Consider the following 20,234-nt stretch of genomic DNA (forward strand, 5'->3'; position numbering starts at 1 on the left):
GAACCCTGGGGTAGCGGCAGCAGGGCTCCGTCGGAAATTTAAAGGGCCTGGAGCTCCGCTGTAGTAGCGATGGCCAGAGCCCCGGGCCCTTTAAATCTTTTAAAGCTCCAGGGGTGATTTAAAGGCCCCGGGGCTCCCAGCCACAGCTGGAGCCCTGGAGCTTTAAATCTTGATTTAAAGGCCCTGCCTCTTCCGGTTGAGGCCCCGCTTCTGCCCAGGACTCTGGCGTACCGGTAAGTCCTTTCACCCCTGCTAACAGCTATCTTCAGCAGCCTAAGCAAGTTGGGGAAAAAAAGAGGTAGCCCAAGCACATTCCTCAAATACTCAATTCTACATGCCTACACTTACGCCCAGTACCCACTGCTCTCCTTAAGTGCAGAAAGACTGAAGAGTGGGCAATAATATACAAGAAACACAATGAGAAGGTGAAGGTTTCCACGGGAGAGGACTTATATCCTCAATTTGCAGTAAAAGTGAAAAAGAAAACACTCAGTTCACTTTTACTGAACTAAGCTAGTAACATAAAAATAACTCATGAATAAGTTGATTAATAAGATGAATAAGGCTAAGATTTAGTCACAGGTATTTTTTAGTAAAAGTCATGGACAGATCACGGGCAATAAACAAAAATTCATGGCCCGTGACCTGTCCATGACTTTTACTATACAAATACCCCTGACTAAAACTTAGCAGTTCCTGGGGCCTGGGGGTGCTGCTGCTCTGGGGAGCCACAGGATACTGCTGGTCTGGGGGGGTCCCAGAGACCACTAGCTAGCCCCTGCACTGGCCGAGGAGGGTGACTGCCCTCAGCCACCTGCTACTCCGAGGTCCCAGTGCCGGGGCGCTCCCCGGGGCTGCCCCCGGGACTGCTGCTCGGGTACTCCCCAGGGCCAGCTGCCCAAGGCCACCCGAGCAACCGCCAGTGTGGCTGGCCACAGGTCAGGCCCGGGGCCAGCTGCTCTGGCAGCCTTGAGGTCAGCCGCACCAGCCACTGCAGCTGCCAAAGTCATGGAGGTCATGGAAAAATCACAGAATCTGTGACTTCTACAACCTCCATGACAGAATTGCTGAAGAGGAGGGTTGAAATAGGTGAGTTAGAGAGTAGTAGTGAAGGAGGAAAGGAGAGTTTTATAAGAGATTTACATTTACCAATGGATAAATTAAAAAAAATTTTTTTTAATGTTTTTATTTGAAACCACTTTGGCTTTAATGTCTACCATGGCCTTCTGACAGATGCCAATCACCTATGAACAGCCATTCCCAGTTAAGAAATATCACAGATGACACCCTAACCATGCACATGGGAGTTCTTCTCTCTCTGTAGTGAAGGTCCCTAAGAGTTGCTCCAGGGAAGAGTGCATTGGGGTCAGAGGGGAAAACACCTAGGTCAAAATTACTTATTTGCTTTATTTTTTAATACAGGCTTTTCTATAGTGCTCATCACTGTAGCATCTGGGCAACTAACAATCAATAATGGATGTATCCTCACAATATCTCTATGAGACACAGAGGTATTCTTCTCATTCATACAGATGGGATTAAGTGAAAGAATAAGGCCGTTACCCTCCAAAGAGCTCTTCACAAGCAGACTTTGCACTCATGTGGAGCCCCATTAATTGCAGTGAGGTTCCACCTGCACAAGCTCATTGAAAGACTGGGGCCTAAATCACGTGCTCTAAACTAAAATAGGAAGTCTGTGAGAGCGCTGGGAACCCAGATCTGGAGTCCCACTCCATTGCATTGACCACAAGAGCATCCTTCCTCTCTTGACTTCAATGCAAGTGCATACACTTACACAAAGTGTGGACTGGTCCTAGTCCTAGGGAAGTTCTCCAAAGCACTGGCAGCTCTAGTCAGGGTCCATGGGTGTAACTGCACCCACAGACATCGAGCCCACATGTGCACTTCCATGACTGCATCTCATGTCTCCCAACTGGCACTCAGATCCCTTCTCCTGCCAGAACCTGCAACAGCTCCTCTCAGTGCCAAGCACTGGCAGGAAGCCTCAAGCCAGCATGAAGGTATAGAGGGTGGACAGGGAGCATTCCTGCTTGGGGGGAGCATGGCCAGCATCCAGGTCCAACTCTGCCTTCCTGGGCCTCCTGCCAGAACACACTGCAGCTCCTCTCAGTGCCATAGACCAACAGGAAGCCTTGAATAAGCAGAGAGCAGTAAGGATTTAGGTTGGGGGCAGTGGAGGCAAGTCAGGTTGTTCTTATTCAGCCTGGCAGGGAGCTGTCATGTGGGGAAAGCCAGGGGGAGCCTGTGCCATTGCTGTTGGGGAAGGGGTACCTCATTAGTACGCTCCCTCCCACTTCAGGCTGTAATGGCAACTTCCTTACATCCTGGGGGAGATGAGAAGGGGATCAAGGCTGCATGTGCAGCTGAGGGAGCAGGAGCAGAGCTGGATGTGGTACAGTACACCCATTCAATTGGGAGGTTACATCTGCCCCTGCTCCAAAGTAACAGAATCCCACATTTTCCCTGGCTGTGTGATGTATCCTGGTAGGGCTGGATTAATTGGATTATATTATTAGGGCCAAATTGTGCACATTGCAAAGTGCATGCACAGCTTCCACTGACTTCAGCTGGAGTTGTCTTCCCTTCTCTGACGGGAGAATCTGACCTTCAGAGCAGAAAGTTGCTTATGATACAACAGTAAAATATTCATTTCACTCATTTCACACTGTAAATCTCTCACGTACAAGTGACTCTAAATACTTTATACTTCAGGTTTTATGTTACCAGTTTCTTAATAGCTTCAATAGCATCTTCAAGGTGCTGCACAGCTTCTTCACTGAATGCATATGCTTCATTTTTCAGTTGTATTTCTAAATTAAAAACATTGTAACATTTAAAGCTTCAATTTTTTCCCTTAACCTTAAAATTATATATTCATACAGATACATTCTTTTATACGTGTTATTCTAAAAGAGAAAGCTTTATTCCAAAACATTTGCTAAATTGATTACTGCCATGGTTCTAAACTAGGGCAGCACCTTTACATTCCTCAGATCAAAGATATAAGAAATTAAGTATAAAGTTCTAGGGGAACATAGTGTGCCAGACATGACAAAATACTGGATAAACCTTACTGAACTAAGCTAAACCCTACTGTATTAGGCTTAAGTAGTTTAGGAGTTCATTGTATTAAAATGTAAAGGTTTATGTATTGTGAGACTGTATGGAACTTTTTTAGGAAGAAGACATGATTAATGCAATATTTGGGAAGAATTATGACCTTCAAAGAACTGTTTGGGCCAATACATATGAATCTGGTTTCCTAGGACAATGGTTCTCAACCATGGGTTGGGGGCCCCCTGGCAGGCCGCGGGCAGGTTTCAGGGGGTTTGCCAAGCATGGCCGGCATTAGACTCACTAGGGCCCAGGGCAGAAAGCCCCATCACCCAGGGCTGAAGCTGAAGCCTGAGCAACTTAGCTTCATGGTGCCCCCTGTGGTGTGGGGCCCTGGACAATTGCCCTGCTTGCTACCCCGTAACAATGACCTTTTCTGTGCAGTAAAAACAGTTGTCATGGCACTGGTGGGCCATGCAGTTTTTATAGCATGTTAGGGGGGGGCCTCAGAAAGAAAATGTCGAGAACCCTGTCCTATGAGCTACTCACGACACCTTTTGAAGCTACCCCCTGGAGAGGTTCACATAATCTAGTTCAAACTGGATTCTCCAGGGACCAACAGGCAAAGAAAGATTTTTGGTTAAATAGCTTGATAATAACCTGATCCATAGCCTTCTTTGTGATCCAGCAAATGGACAGGACCTCTGGTCCACAGAGGGCCCCATCCTTAAGGAAAAACTGGAAGGACTTTGGCCTACTGAGGTCCCATAAAACAGGGGTTCTAGTTCTGAGCTGGGGCTGTCGTGAACTTGTGACCACAAAATAGAGGCTGTGTCTTCACTAGGAAAAAAGGTGTGTTCTTAACTCATAATATTTAACTCTAAGTAAAACTCTAGGCTCTCTCATATTCTTCATTTGACCTGCTAACTTGGGTGAAAACTACAAACTGCCTTGTCTTCACTAGAATTTTACCTCAAGTTAGTGGCCTTTGTGCCAAGTTCTAACTTACGCCCTGTGTACCGTCTGATTCCGACGATCTACCACTTTTATGCTGGTGTAACTCCTTTGACTTGAATTAAGTTACACATGATTCAACCAGCATAAGTGAGATCAGAAGGGAAGTCCATTGGATATAGTTGGCTTGCATGGGGGTAAATCACAGCAGAATTTGGCCCTGCGCTATAGGCCCAGCAGTAAGCAGCAATTAGAGACAAGTCCCTTCAACAACAACAACATTCTGTCATCACAATCTCTCTATTGCTTGTAGATCAACAGATCTGTGAGCCACTTTCCCCAGAAACAGGATAAATGTAGGGCAGACTGTGCAAAAATAAAAATCAATGTCACTAATTACACCGCTGCTTGTCAAGTCTTTTCTTGATTTCTCTTTACCTTTTTCCATTGCTTTAATTCTGTCCTCTCTCCCAGATTCCCTCTTGATTCCTTTTATCTATTTGGTCTTCTTTCTCTACCTCATGTTTACTTCAAAAGCTAAAACTGTCCCCTTTACAGGCCGTTATAATGTATCCTCCTATTTTGTGTTGCCGTCCTTCCCCTCCCTCATTGTGTCTTTCCTTGTTTCCCCACCCTCTCTCTCTGCCTTCCATGGTGGTGGTCTCTCCTCTTGCATTCCTCTTCCCCACCCAATTTTGCAGACAAAAAGGCTGAGCTAGGTGGCCCACTGGGGCAGCCTGTAGGCAGCTGACTATGAATGTCAAGCCCTCAATGGTAGATCTCTTTAACTTTATATGGGAAAACTCTTTACGAACTGCTGCTTCCACATCCTTGGAGGGGGGCGGGGAAGAAAGAAAGTGCAGCCATTTATTATCTGACTCAATACATCTGCCAGTTTTCTGGCATACTTACATTCAGGACCATTTGTTAAATGGGATAGTGCCCACTTACAAAGTGGTATGTAGATTTTTTTAAAGGAGGTAAATCCCAACCAAACACAGGCTTAGAATGGGAACCTGCAAAACTCAGAAAAGTACTCTTTATCCACAGGAAGATTCTGCTGGTGACAAGGCAATATATGCAGGTATCCATCCTCAGCTCTCTTCTTTGCTCCTCCTACACCTTATCTCTGAGTGACTTTCATCCAGCTCACTCGCAGCTCAATTACCATCCTTATGTTAATAATTCACAAAAATTTCTCTCCCCTCTGGACCTGAGTCCAACTAAATTCAAACTCTCAGCCTGTCTTTCTGACATTTCCTTGTGGATGTTCAGCTGTCAAATGAAACTTAACATGATCTATTCTCCCTCCCTACCAAAGACCTCTACCTTCTCATCACAGTCATCCTTCCTGTTGCTCAAGAACATAATCTTAGCTTCCTCTTTGATGTGGCCCTATCCTTTGACCCACACACCCAGGCCATGTCTAAAACTTGCCACTTCTTTCCTCCACAACATCTCCAAAAGTCGACTTTTCCTCTCGTAAGAACAGCCATACAGGGTCAGACCAAAGGTCCATCTAGCCCAGTATGCTGTCTTCCGACAATGGCCAATGTCAGGTGCTTCGGAGGGAATGGACAGAACAGATAATCCTCAAGTGATCCATCTGCCCACATTGCCAAAATTCTTGTCCAAGACCTAACCATTCTGTGCCTTAACGACTGTGATCAACACTCTGACCTCAATGCCTGGTACCTCATTCTCCTCAAATCCATTCAAAATGTTGTTGCTAAGATCATCTTCATGACTCACTGCACTGACTATGTCACATATCCCTTTTAAGGATCTCCATTGGCTCCCTGTTTCCAGTACATCAACCACAACCTTTTTGTCCTTAATTACAAAGCCCCCCACCTTCGATAGTTTAGCCCAGGGGTCCTTGCCATGGTGCCCACCGGGGAATCTATGTGTGCCCGCCTACTGGCCACTGGACAAGCAGCCGCCGAAATGCTGGCGACGCCTCTTGATGACGCTACTTCTCGGCAGCATTTCGGCGGCAACACTTCTTGGCGTTGCCACTTCTCGGCAGCTGCTTGTCCAGCGGCCACTCGTCTGGCGCCCGCCACACGGAAAGATTGGGGACCACTGGTTTAGCCCCTCTCCATGTAACTGATCTGTTATCATAATGTTGACTCCCACCTTCACTATCTCAACAACACCAGCCTTGATCTCCCAATTCTCCACTTTTCTGACATGCTCTTTCTGCCAGGCCGCCCTTTACACATGAGAAAAGCTCCCAATCAAAATCCATAAAGCTATCATCTTGTCCTGCTTCAAGTCCCTCCTCAAAACTCACTTCCTCCATAACACAAATGGTAAACTGCAACATGATAATGGCCAAGCAAGTAGAGAGCTGTGATCACTACTACTGGCTAAGCATTGTCACATCCTATTATATTTACGTTACGCCATCTCATGCCATTGCGACCCACTTGTTTGTCTCATCCCTCTGTTACATCTTGTCTTTTAGATTGTAAACTCTTCGGGCAGGGACTGACATTTATTATATATTTGTATGGTGCCAAGGATAATGGGCTCAACCTGGTTGTCAGAAAGCCCTGCCAACATGCCTCCAACCTAAACTAGAGAGACCTACTAAGCCTCCTTACATGAAGGCTTTAGCAGCAAACTACTGATTGCTGAAGTTTCCCATTGTTTTATCTTCTAGTCCTTTCTGTTGTCCCGAGAGTGGATTTTATTTCATGTGACAGATATACACCTCTACCCCGATATAACGTGGTCCTTGGGAGACAAAAATCTCACTATGTTATAGGTGAGACCGCGTTATATCAAATTTGCTTTGCCCCCGCTCCCCCCGGTTCCTTGTTCCCTGACTGCCCCCTCCAGAGATCCCCGTTCCTAATCACCCCCAGGACCCCACCCCCTGTCCCCTGACTGCTCCGACCCCTATCCACCACCCCCCGCCCCGACAGGCACTCACTAGCAGCGGCGGGAAGCGGAGCAGCCCAGCCCCAGCCCGCTCCACTCCACTCCGCCACCTCCCAGCCATGGTGCTCCGCTTCCCGCTGCCAGTGAGTGCAGAGAGGTTGGGGAAAGGATGCCCCCCCACACTCACCTGTAGTGGGAAGCAGAGCGACACGGCCCTAGTCCACTCTGCTCTCCTTGCCCCAGCCCCAGCCGTGTTGCTGGGGGGCAGCTGGGGAAAGGTCCTGCACTCACCTGCCTGGCGGGAAGTGGAGCACCACAGCTGGGAGCTGGTGGAGTGGAGCTGGCTGGGGCTGGGCTGCTCCACTTCCCACCACCGGTGAGTGCGGGGAGGTTGGGGAAAGGACGCCCTCCACACTCACCTGCGGTGGGAAGCGGAGCGACACAGCCCCAGCCCGCTCCACTCTGCCACCTCCCAGCCATGGCGCTCTTCCCGCCGCAGGTGAGTGGGGGGGGGTGGATCCCTTCCCCCAAACTCCTCCCCCGAATGACACAGCTGAGGCCGGGGCGAGGGAAGCAGAGCAGGCTGCTCCCGGCCCCCTGCTAATCTCCCGGGCCACTCTGGGACTGCGGGGCCCCCAAAAGTGCCCTCCCACAGCTCCTGCCCCCCACACCCTGGGAGTGGGGAGACCCTCTGCCCCATATCAAACCCCTCGGCCCCGGCCTGGCCCGGCACCCTTAATACGCTACTCAAAGCAGCATGTCAGAGCTTTACCGCCTTGTATGCAAACCCGCCTTATATCGGGTCGCGTTATACTGGGGTAGAGGTGTAGTGATAAATGTGCTTTTAGATGGCAGATTTATTTTCCAAAGCCTTTCGGGAGCACCACAACCAGCTTCTTGTCAGATATCACCTGAACAAAATTAACACTCAAGTCAGTTCAAGGGCTTTTCAAACTCTTAAGGCCCAAAGGATTCTGTATTTTGAGGGGTTGTCAAAGTGCCTTCTTCCTTCAGATGCCATGCGCTCATTGCAGAAGATCATAGGAGACCACAGGCATCTGTCTCACACCACCTGTCTCAGCACCTGAATGCAATATTTGCCCAGTGTGTGAAATGTGTTCACTTCTCTAATGTATCAGCAGAAATAGAGGTCAAAGAAGGATTCTTTGCCATGTATGGTTTTCCCAATGGGCTAGCGCAATGTGTAGGTTCAGGGGATTTACACGTGTGGAAACATTACCTGATCAAGAAGATTTTAAAAGAATGGTTTGCAAAAATAAGAAGCAGTAGAACAACATGAGGACCTAAACAGATCATTAAATATTTGTTTGGCAAAAAGTCTGAGTCCCACAGAGAAACCAGATGGTTGTTTACGTGACAATCAAACCAAAGAAATGTATTGTCTACACATATTACCCACCCCCACAAATGCTAATTTCTGAAGGATTTAGTTCTCTGATTTATATGCATGTGGCAGTCAGATGAATAGACAGACACCTCCTGGGTCAATTAGGAACAAGACAGCCCATAGCAATGGCAGACATAAATAATATTTTAGACCTATTTTATAGATATAACTAAAATAATGTGTAACTGATAAATTTGAATAATACCAATTTTTGAAATCAGGCCCTGATACCACAATGAGCTCTGCATGGATACAGGGGTCTGCGCACAGGAAGCTCATTGAGGACTAGGGGTCTCAATATGCCTGCCATAGTGTGGATATATATGAACAAATATATACTGTAAAATACATATAAAGCATCCCAACTATATGCCTCCCAAGGGAGCTTTTCCTACTTACACACATGAAAAAAATTCTGCAAAGATTGTCCTGTAAATAACATTGGCCCAGGGCATACCCTCCTGTGGAAATACCTGTGGGATGGGAATGGGGCAGTTGGGGGTTGAATCCTCATGGAGTTTCCCGAAAATCCATCTGGATGGGGAAGGGAGCCCCCCAGTGGGATGAGCCATTGCTTCACCCCCATAACCCAACAAATTAACCCCTCTGGATCCACAGGAGGCAAAAGACATATGCTTGAAGAGCTGATCCCCTGTTCTGCCTCTGGGACCCCCCCAACTAGCTGGCAGTGGGGCTGGACAGGGAAACAACTCACCCCATCGCACTCCCCTAGGGCTGCTCTTGGTCTGGAGCCCACAGTGGGGCTGGAGAAGGGGGCAATTTACACCCTAGTGTCACTAACCCCCTTGGCCTTCAGAGCCAGAGAGAGGGCAAATGACACCTGAGTATTATGTAGCCACCCTTTGCTCTGGGGCCATGACCAGCCGGTGCCCCTCCCGCAAAGAGCCGTGCCCAGCCCGGTATCCCCTCCCCGTCAGAGCCCTGCCCAGCCCGGCGTCCACCCAGGAGCCCTGCCCAGGCCAGCGTCCCCGTCCCTCCCCCCAGGAGCCCGCGCGCAGCCTGGGGCCCCACCCAGGATCCACGCCCAGCCCGGAGCTCGCCCCTCCCCCCGCAGCGCCTTACTGGGGCCTCCACAAGCGACCCCCCCTGGGCCCCGCTCACCCGCTCCGTGCAGGTGGCTCAGGGCAGCGAGCGCGGCCGGGGCCCCCAGGCAGGGCGTCTCCATCGCGCCGCCGCGCCCGAAGCCGGCCCCGAGGTTGCCAGGGGAACCGGACGCTGCGCTAACGGAGGCCGGCCTCTGGGACTAGAGGGCGGGCGTCGGGCGGCGGCCTTGGGGACTCGCCTGGGGCCGGGGCCTGCAGGCGGACAGACACAGGGGCGGCTCCAGACCCCAGCACGCCAAGCTCGCCGGGAGGGCGGCAGGCAGGCTGCCTTCGGCGTCATGCCTGCGGAGGGTCCGTTGGTCCCGCGGCTTCGGCCGCAGGTGTCCGATGGTCCTTCGGACCCTCCGCAGGCAAGCCTGGCCCCTGCGAGCCTGCCTACCTGCCTGCCGTGCTTGGGGCGGCAAAAAGTCTAGAGCCACCCCTGGGCAGACAGACAGACCTACAGGTTACACAGACTGTGCCGCCAGCCTTGGGACAGACAGACAGACCTACAGGTGACACAGACTGTGCCGCCAGCCTGGGACAGACAGACAGACAGACCTACAGGTGACACAGAGTGTGCTGCCAGCCTGGGACAGACAGACAGACCTACAGGTGACACAGACTGTGCCGCCAGCCTGGGACAGACAGACAGACCTACAGGTGACACAGAGTGTGCTGCCAGCCTGGGACAGACAGACAGACCTACAGGTTACACAGACTGTGCTGCCAGCCCTGGGACAGACAGACAGACAGACCTACAGGTTACACAGACTGTGCCGCCAGCCTTGGGACAGACAGACCTACAGGTGACACAGACTGTGCTGCCAGCCCTGGGACAGACAGACAGACCTACAGGTTACACAGACTGTGCTGCCAGCCCTGGGACAGACAGACCTACAGGTTACACAGACTGTGCTGCCAGCCATGGGACAGACAGACCTAACATTATACAGAATATGCTGCTAGCCCCGGGACACAGAGACAGACCAACAGGTTATACAGACTGTGCCACTATCCCTAAAATCGAAAGGCAGACCTACGTGGCAACTGTGCCGCCTGCCCTGGGACAGACAGAAAGACCTACATGTTACACAGACTATGCTGCTAGCCCTGGGACAGGGAGACTGACACACTCACTCACCCATCCACCCAGCATACACACTATGCTGCTAGCCCCTTGACAGACAAACTGACCTACAGAGCATACAGACAGTGCTGCCTGCCTGCCATGGGATAGACAGACATACAGACTGCTGCCAGCTCCGACACAGACCTACAGGTTATACAGACTGTAATGCCAACTGTGGCACACACAACAGACCTAGGCTACAGGGCATACAGACTGTGCTGCCAGGTCTTATGTCTGTAAGGGAAAATTCAATGAGAGATCTGCATTGCCTGTTTCTATACATGCTGCCTAACTCCTGTATCTCAGTGAGGAGACATTTCAATATTGCATCATCCTTCTGTATCAGGATTGCACAGGAGTCCAGCTGTTTGCTTGGAGTCTCTTGCCTTCCTCTGAGCCATTGTTGGAGACAGGGTATTGAAATTAAGTCCAATTCAAAGAAAAATTAATGCAATGAGTCTAGATAAATTGGAGTCCTTAATCCTCACCTTCTCAAACTGTAGCACACATCAAGGAATAGTATCAGAGGGGGAGCCGTGTTAGTCTGGATCTGTAAAAGCAGCAAAGAGTCCTGTGGCATATGTATTGGAGCATGCATCCGACGAAGTGGGTATTCACCCACGAAAGCTTATGCTCCAATACGTCTGTTAGTCTATAAGGTGCCACAGGGCTCTTTGCTGCTTTTATCAAGGAATAGCACATACATTATTTTTATGTACTGTCTGGTATGTTTGGTAATTTCTGGTCAAAAGAATAGTAACACCAACCCCAAAATTTCAAAAATTATGAATTAGAACTCAAAGTATTATGAGATTGGCTTAAAATCATGAGAATTTTTTATTTATCAGATAATACGTTTTGTATTCTTTTTATTTGCCTTTTAATGTTTATGCCTTCATTACCTTTGGGTCACATTTTCAAAATTTTCTGCACAACCATATGGGCTAGAAACTTACCTTTTTAAACGAAAGATGAGATTCTCACATAATCACATGCCTGTAGGAGCTGTGGCTTTAAGAAAAACATCCAATATCATGAGACTTCCAATAAAATCATGAGTTGGCATCTCTGTGCAGACTAAGAGTAATAGAGGTCTGGAGAAATAACCAGCATGATCACCCAACATTTTAATTATATAAAAAAAGAATAATTGAAAATGGAACAACCTTTGCCCTGGAGATAACCCTCTTGCCTTTGCTCACCCATAGATTTATGGCTGTCATCTCATTGCTGAGCTAGTACTGGACACAGTTAATGCCAACATCTGACCCAGTGGGGACATTCAGTGAGAATGGCATAATTTTTCATCTCCAGTACTTTGACAGTTTGCATCTTAAATTGCATTATGCTGACAAACTGCTGCGTACTAAAACGAACTGAGCACATGCTATCCATGCTGCTATTCCTATGTCTGGGGTAATCACACTGGGCCTGATCTTGAGCATCCGACTGAAGTCAATGGGAGCTGTGGGCATTCAGGCGCCGATCCTCAAAGACATTTAGGTGCATTCAGTTGCTGTGAAAATCCTACATCAAAAAACTATAGGTTTCCTGTAATCATCTACCTTAACATAAGATTTGACAACAAAGAGGCCACCTGTTTGTTTTATGGCAAGTGAGCTGGCATTATATGAGGACAACTTCCTTTCTGAAGTGACAATATTCTTAGGTTGTTTATATTTGCCTATGTATGAGCCACTGTATATTTGCCTCATCCTTAACTGTATATTCCCAGACCAAACCCAAACTCTAAGATTGTTAAGGTTGAAAATACATATACATTAATTTGAAACAATAGCATTAAATATTGCAATTTAAAAAAAATAATCAAAAGCGATGAAATTTGGAATCAAGGTTCTACCTACAACCTTAATGCTAACCCTGTTCTTCATTATTGTAATGCATGTGTTAAGAACCAACATTCATGTGCCTCTTTATGCACATTATTCTTTTTAATGATGTAAGAGGAAGATTAAATAATGGTAATTTGCAAGAAATAAAAGGGATGAAGAGGTTTTAGCTGGCTTTGAATTATGTTCTTAATTAGCAATACAAATCAAAAAGAAAACAGTGGTAGTGATCATAGCTAGAGACATAAAAATAAATGAGTAATGACAGATTAGTTAAAAGGTGGGTTAAAATAGGGCTAGTGATTTATCTGAGGATTTAATAACTGCTCTGTACTAGCCCAAGAGATGAAAAATTGACTAAATAACAAACCAAAACTACATTTAGTGCTGGTTAAGGCTGCATCAGGACATACTCCATCCACCCCAAGCTTTAAAAGCATGGCAATAAGAAGTTAAGGAGAAAAACTTCAACATTATTACATAGCTAAGGCCTTTTGTTTGTTGGTTGGTTTGTTTAATTTCCCTGGAATTTATTGGTATTTATTCAAAAATGTTAAAAAAGGGTAACAATCTGTAAAAGCTGAAAATGAAGGGCAGTGGTGGTGGCGGGGTGCCTGGTACTCTAGACGGGTGGGGGGTGGAGGGGGGGATACTCACCACGTAGTAGTTGAGAAAGCCTTCTGCACCTTGCAGTGATCTGGCAGTCTTGGCTGTGGACCCATCTCCCTGACCGTCTCACTCCTCAACTGCATAGAGGAAGCAGAGGAGGCTGTGCTGAAGGGCCAGGACAGGAGGGGAGTAAAAGGCTGCACCCTGTGAATACTGAGCCCCAGAGCCGACCCTGACCCTACGGCCATGCTTAAGGGATGGGGTCAGGAGGGGTCTCTGCTCTTTGAAACCCTTTGAAGTACTTATTTTTTTTACTTTCACTAGTGCATTGAACTCAGTTGCCTCAGGGGAGTAGCTTGTAAACTCTGCAGGATGTGGGGTAGAAGGGGAAGGAAGGAGCAGATGTTCCAGCCCTGACAGTGCTACATCTGCCAGATACCAAACAGGGAGGTGGTAGAAGTGACAACCCCTTTGCTCCAGCCATTTTGTTAGTATTGCAGCTCCACCTCTCACCACAGTCTACCTACTTACGTGTTCTAAATTTGCTGATTAGAGACAAATTAAGCTGTTGCTTTGCTGGCAATTGTTCTGTAATTATGTTTATTTTATGCCTTGGGTGGTATTTTATTGTTCAGTGTAACATCATTATCAATTACATATATCATGCTTCTTCCAAGTTAGCATCTGTGGAATAATCAAGAATTAAATTGGGTCTGAAACAACTGATGTCTAAATTGGCAAGCGTAGATTTTTTTTATGTAAAGAGATCTGATGTTAACGTTGCCTCCACTATCTAGAAGAGGTGTCTCGTTCTTTACAGTCACATCTATAGAGTTGTAAATATTTGGGGCCTGATTCTTAGCCCTAGTCTACACTTACCGCGCGGGTCGACGCGGTGAGTTCGACTTCTCGGAGTTCGAACTATCGCGTCTGATCTAGACGCGATAGTTCGAACTCCGGAAGCGCCGCGGTCGACTCCGGTACTCCACCTCGGCAGCTGGAGTTAGCAGAGTCGACCTTGGAGCCGCGGAGTTCGGTTCCGCGGCGTCTGGACGGGTACGTAGTTCGAACTAGGGTACTTCGAATTCAGCTACGCTATTCACGTAGCTGAATTTGCGTACCCTAGTTCGACCCCCATTCTTAGTGTAGACCTGCCCTCAGTTACACTAAGGCCACTTGACACCACTCTGGCAGCGCTAAAGGTCTGTTGTCCACTTTACAGACCTTTTACACTACCAGAGTGGTGCAGGTGGGCCATAATATAAAGGGGAGTTAGGCCCATTAGACCAAATGATTCTGCGACTGAAACAGTGACATGAACTGGAAAAGAGTCAGTCATAAGGGGGTGTAAGTTGTAACATTGAACCAGTTTGGTATTGAGTGAGTATGAGAAATGAGTGTGACTTGCCAGCCCAGGGGCCAAAAGGAGACTGCATCAGGAAAAGCAACTAATGGGAGCATGTGCAATGAAGTGTGGAGGGGCTAGTTTGTATTATAACGTTGTTAGATGCTTTTCCTGCTATGCAGCCGTCTTCCATCCATTTAGCATGTCAGTTATGCTCACGTTGCACTCTCCCTGAATGCCACATTGGAGCGAGTTACATCACATTCTTATTGTCCAACCCTCTGAGGCCCTATGGACAATTTACACGAATGCAGAAGCAACTAATGACTCTGGCTCATGGGAACTGCACCTGTTTTAATGATATTAACCAGTTCTGAATTTGGTCCATTCGGTATAACCCAGGACTGCTTTGATTTTGTTAGAAAGTCTTTCTAAATACTCCGTCAGTGGAATGAGACCAGGGATGAATTTGGTCCCGGGCATCTCTGCGGATCTGATCGTATCATCTCTATTTTTCCTCGTTATCCTGTGGCATCTGAGATGCTGCATTTCTGCCAGACTTATGGGTGAAAGGCAACAAGGTACATGCCTTGTGCTAGATTTTCATGTGCACCTCCCAGTGGATAGGCCATGTGCAGATTTCTATGCAGATGCTATTGCAGGTGCATATTTAGAAGTTATGCCCTAAATCAGGGGTCGGCAACCTTTCAGAAGTGCTGTGCCAAGTCTTCATTTATTCACTCTAATTTAAGGTTTCGCGTGCCAGTAATAAATTTTAACATTTTTAGAAGGTCTCTTTCTATGTCTATAATATAGAACTAAACTATTGTTGTATGTAAAGTAAATAAGGTTTTAAAAATGTTTAAGAAGCTTCATTTAAAATTAAATTAAAATGCAGAGCCCCCCAGACCGGTGGTGAGGACCCGGGCAGTGTGAGTGCCACTGAAAATCAGCTCATGTGCCGCCTTTGGATAGGTTGCCTACCCCTGCCCTAAATCTTGCTTGCATTTTTGCAGAGGAAGAGTGACAGTTCATCAAATATTTCTGGTTCTATAACGGGAAAAGAGAGCAAACTGGAAAATGAGCAGGAAGAAATCAATAGGAGAAAGGGAGGCAAATCAGTTGGCTGTAACAAGATGCTGTTGATTAAGGCCTCGAAAGAGGGTGGCGTTGGCATAGCAACTAGGCTGGACCTGGCCAGGCAGGGAGTAACCTCACTTCACTCCCTCTGCACAAACATATGAAGGCTGCCCAGATTGTCGATTTCAGACATATGTGGAGCTGCTACTTGTCCCGTAGGTGGATGAGGAAGGAACAGAACAATGGCTAGTTCCTAGTGGATTTAGGTGGGTGTACAGCAGGAAGTGAGCTGCACACATCTGGGGTCTGCAGTAAAAAACTCTTTCTCCTGGAACAAGAGGGGAACAATTATGACTCCGGTAAACTGCAATTTCTCCCAGGCTTCACACACTATCCCTTGCAGAGGGTTGTGATCTAGCTCAGAATGACAGCAGTTGGTGTTAGGCAAGCCTGTGCTGCTGAACGAGAGGTGGCTGATTTGTACATGTGGCATCTCATGGGCATGTTTGCGAGCCAGCAGAGGTGCTAAATCTCCGGTTCTTGTAGCTGTCTGGCTAGAAGAGTCCTGGCAGCAATACGTGAAGAAATGCCAAGTGAGGCTTCATTTACAGCGTGCTCAAACACCGAAGACTCGGAAGTGGAAAGTCAGATAACAGGGAAATAACAAGCAAACCCCAGCACATACAGGAATAATCAGCCATCACTTTCCAAAGAGGTTTGTGAAGAAGCATCAGCCACTCTCACCTGCCTTACCCCACTCTGACTGGTGGAACAACGCTCTTGGCACAATCTCCACCTGCACCCAAGATCTCTGCCTTTGGACGATGATATTGTAATGATTAGTGTAGAGTATTACAATACACCAACCCTCTCTGGGACTTTTATGGGACCTGCATATACAGTCCTCAGACCCCTCTTCCTGATCCATTTAAGTTGGAGGGGAACCCCCGGAAGGGTATTAAACAGTGAAAACAACGAACAAATCCTGCAGAAATCAACGGAAACCACTAGAGTGCTTCATTGCTTCTACTCGGGGCCTTTGCTGTTCTCCTCCCATTCCAGCATGGTGGAGACAAGTCCTGTTACTGACCCTTCAGTGGGGGAACTTCTCCTCTGCTTAGCCACAATTGAACTTGCCCAGCAACAGCTGGACACCTGCCAGTCTTAGCTGTCCTGTTGGAGCTTGCAGCATCATTCTCCATTGCTTCTGTGCTCCACAGGCCGTTAAAAGGTAAGTTCCTTGAAAGAACATTTTTCTGTGGTGGGGGAAATAAAACATTAAAAACAGCTGAGGTGAGAAAAGAGGCTGCTGGGGACTGGAGTTACACTGGGTCGATGTCTGGCACTTGACATACTTGATCTACTGGGCCTGGGCCAAGAGGAAAGGCTGATAGTCTCACGGCTAGAAATGTATGTTCCACACCATCTGAAAGTGGGAGGGGAAGAAGGAGGAGGATAGACCAGCTGTTAACAGACCGGTACAGCATGCTAATTCCCTCCCAATTCAGGGGCTTTCCTGAACTAATGTGTTTTATATTCCCGCTCTCACGAGATTAATATTAGAAGAGAAGAGGAGGAGTAAAAGGGATCAGTAAAGCTTTGAGGCAAGTAAATTTGCAGGTAACAGTAAATTGGCCATGTTGCATTCATGAAGCTCCCCCATTCACCTGCTGACAACCTGGCCCATAGAATTTATAGACGATATGACACGAAAGAAAGGAGTATGCAGTTTGAAGGCACACATCCTATGACCGTCATGAAGGTCGGAGTGGTATCAATTAACATTCAACCCCATGTTTCCCCTGATTCCAAATCTCTTTACAAGGATTCCACTACAATGTATTTTTTGTGTGCCCGTCGAAACTGGGCACAATGGGGCACGCCTGTAATCCCAGCTACTTGGGAGGCTGAGGCTGGTGGATTCAGGGGTTCTGGGCCGTGGTGCACTATGCTGGTCAGGTGTCCGGTGCCACTGACAGCCTGGCCAGTGAGTGGCTAAATCAACACGAATGACGTGTTGTGCTTGGTGCTCTCTCTGTGAGAGCTGATGGACTGACTGATCAAGGTGCCCATCACCCCAGCACATGGGCATGTTACATTGATTAAAATATAACAGAATTTTGGACAGTATGAAGCACAACTTTCTCTGCACTGTCCGAACCAACCACAAATAACGTAGTGATGGCCCATATCCAACCGAATGCTTTACCAAAAAGCTGCAGTGTGCATAACTCTCTGAAGGTCAGTAACTCTGTCCTCTGGTGGGTCACCAAAGGAAGTGAATTTCACAGCTGAAGAGTCTGAGCTGAAAATGCCCCATCTTCCATTCCTAAATGAACATATGTACGAGCTGTCTGCAACAGCGTCTCAGCCACCTTCGACATGGTGCACAGGGAAAGAGAAGCCAAATCCCAGAAACCATGTCCGACTTTAAGTATCTTGCTGAATCAGGGTCTAAACACACGCTTAATGTTAAGCATGTGAGTAGCCCCACTGAAATCAATAGGACTTAAAGTTAGACACGTGCTTAAATATCTTGCTGAATCCAGGCCTTAGTGATTAGACCCAGCACTTTGAATGGCTCCCAGAAGCAATGGAAGCCAGTGTAATTCATGGGGTTCAGGGGTAGTGATATGAAGCTTAATTTTCTGAGAGGAAATATATATGCCAGTGACATCAACATTAGAGCTAGTCAGAAATTCCCCAATTTCCCCCTCCATTTTCCCTGTAGAAAAAGTCTTCTGGAGAAAATTTCAAATGCAGGCGAAAACCCAAAACCTATAAATGTTTGGTCAAAAAGATTCCGGTTTTCAGGTTTAAATGAAAAATCAAAATTTTTCACAGACACTAAACACTTCTCATGAAAATTTTCATTTTGTCAAACCTCCAAGTTCTTGTAAAAAAACAACGGACAGGGAAAATTTTCAACCACCCCAACCAATAGGGATTTGCTTTAATCTATTGGCTCTCAGAAACTAACTTTCAGTTTATAAAAGGCATTGTCAACCAGCTTTGAACTGCTGCAAGAGTTCATTTTGGCTCACAGCACCTGTGAGCAATATGGACTTCTCCAGCTTAGCACAGATTTCAAGGGATAAAGTGGGCTAAATACTGGGTATGGAGAGACTGAACAATGGCCAGTGTCATTCTGACTGCTTTCCGAGTTGTGTTGTGTCTGATTTGACCCCTGTTTAAGTAGGTAATGAGGCAACTTTCAAGAGAATTCATTGACCGTTACATGTGCCTGAAATGTAGTAATGACACCAACAAAATAAACAACTTTTGGCACTAGGAAGTTTGCTTTATTTCCATTCTTTACTCATCAGGATGTGAAACTGCTAAATGAACTAAGTACAGAGAATCTTTTGGGATTGAACAGTTTTGTAGTGGCAAAACTGGATGGAATAGGCATAAATAGCTCCCAGAGACCAACAAACAAGCCCTTCGTGCTTTTTGCAGATCGAGTATTGATTTTACAAATGCTAATGTAACCCCAATGGCAACAAGAGGGAGAACTTTGTACGTTTAGTAACATTTATTTCTGCATTCGGTTTCAAGTACATAAGTGCAAATATTCAGAGTCCATAAGTAAGTCCATTAGGAGCTACAGAGAATGTAATACAAAGTGTAATAAATTTAACAAGCTGGAACTCTCCAGTTACCATACATGTAAATCAGCCCATCAATCCCTTACAACAAAAGTACTGGGTTTTTGTTTTGTTTTTTAGTTATACAAAACTGATTACTATAAGTACTGATTACTGTTTTTTCCATTTGTGCTGGAAAACACTAAAACATTTGCCCACAATTCTATATAGTTAATAAAGATGAACCCAACCAGCGACCCAGTGACATAGAAGCAATTTTACTATTGCATCAGTGCACTAAGCAGGAAAGCCCTAGCCACATGTAACATTAAAGTTATAGAAGCAATGCCAATAGAAGAAAAACACTTAAAAAAATCAGTATTATTTAGGCTCTCACCATCATGCACTTTATAAGCAACACAAAAACCACATCTAGTACACTTTTCTTTTTACTATACTTTAGTGCTTGACACAAGTGATTGCAAATATTCTAAGAGTACACAAGCAGCAAGGAAAAAGAGCTGCTTTTGTGTTTTATGTTCTAAGAACATGGTGTTGAGAAAAAAAAAGGAACAATAAATTTGCAATGAAGTGTAAGAGCAGAGCTGTTTGCACTCCAGACTCCCCCATTATTCACTACTGTTGTTGATGGATTCTTGATGTCTGCTTTACTCTGCCTTTCTCTTAGCACCTGGGATTTTCGCCTGAATCCTAGGTGTAGAAAATGGGATTACACTGTCAGATAGCAATTAATCAAAACCATTCCATAGCATTGTGACTTTCCTTAGCTAGAAGGTGACCTTTGCTTTAGCCTTCATTCTTGGTGCCTTGGTAAGATGTGTGTGTAACAACTACAAACAAAGAGGGCTAGACTGTGGGTTAAACTACACACCTGCACAGGAAAGAAATAGGGAGGGGGCAAGAGAGCCTGCCTACATGGGTGAGCTGGACTTTGTATCCAGGAGCACAGGAGTAAGCAGTCAGGTTCTAACTGTTCATATATACCCGGGATATACTCAGTGAATTTGCCGTTCCTTTGATTTCCCACCAGGTGTTATCATCTGTAACACACTAGAAATACAGTTAATATACCAAATTTGGATCCAGATTTTTAACATCCCCAGCATCCAGTGGTGCTCATAGCCAGGGATTCAGTTTGTTTGGCCAGTCTTTATAATACAGCAGACCTTGAGTGCTCAGGA

General features: G+C 46.6%; 2 protein-coding genes across 6 annotated transcripts in view; both read right to left on the bottom strand.

The window, feature by feature from the left end:
- LOC123369285 (coiled-coil domain-containing protein 175-like) overlaps positions 1–9,560 on the bottom strand; it is a 44,171-nt gene extending 34,611 nt beyond the window's left edge. Inside the window, exons 1-2 of the mRNA XM_045014688.1 lie at positions 9,449–9,560; positions 2,746–2,831 (exon numbers count right to left, since the gene is read on the bottom strand). Of these exons, the coding sequence (XP_044870623.1) occupies positions 2,746–2,831; positions 9,449–9,512 (150 nt within the window). The 5' untranslated portion in view covers positions 9,513–9,560. The remainder of the gene's footprint in view (positions 1–2,745; positions 2,832–9,448) is intronic.
- A 9,182-nt stretch (positions 9,561–18,742) lies between these two features.
- Positions 18,743–20,234, bottom strand: part of RTN1 (reticulon 1) — a 200,789-nt gene continuing 199,297 nt past the window's right edge. The window contains exon 9 of one of the 5 annotated variants that reach the window (XM_045015349.1): positions 18,743–19,743. In XM_045015349.1, coding sequence (XP_044871284.1) covers positions 19,701–19,743 — 43 coding nt within the window. In that variant the 3' untranslated portion in view covers positions 18,743–19,700. The remainder of the gene's footprint in view (positions 19,744–20,234) is intronic. The other 4 variants (XM_045015350.1, XM_045015353.1, XM_045015351.1 and 1 more) reach the window with 4 other exon arrangements.

This window comes from Mauremys mutica, chromosome 4, assembly GCF_020497125.1.
Source record: "Mauremys mutica isolate MM-2020 ecotype Southern chromosome 4, ASM2049712v1, whole genome shotgun sequence".
Taxonomy (NCBI): domain Eukaryota; kingdom Metazoa; phylum Chordata; order Testudines; family Geoemydidae; genus Mauremys; species Mauremys mutica.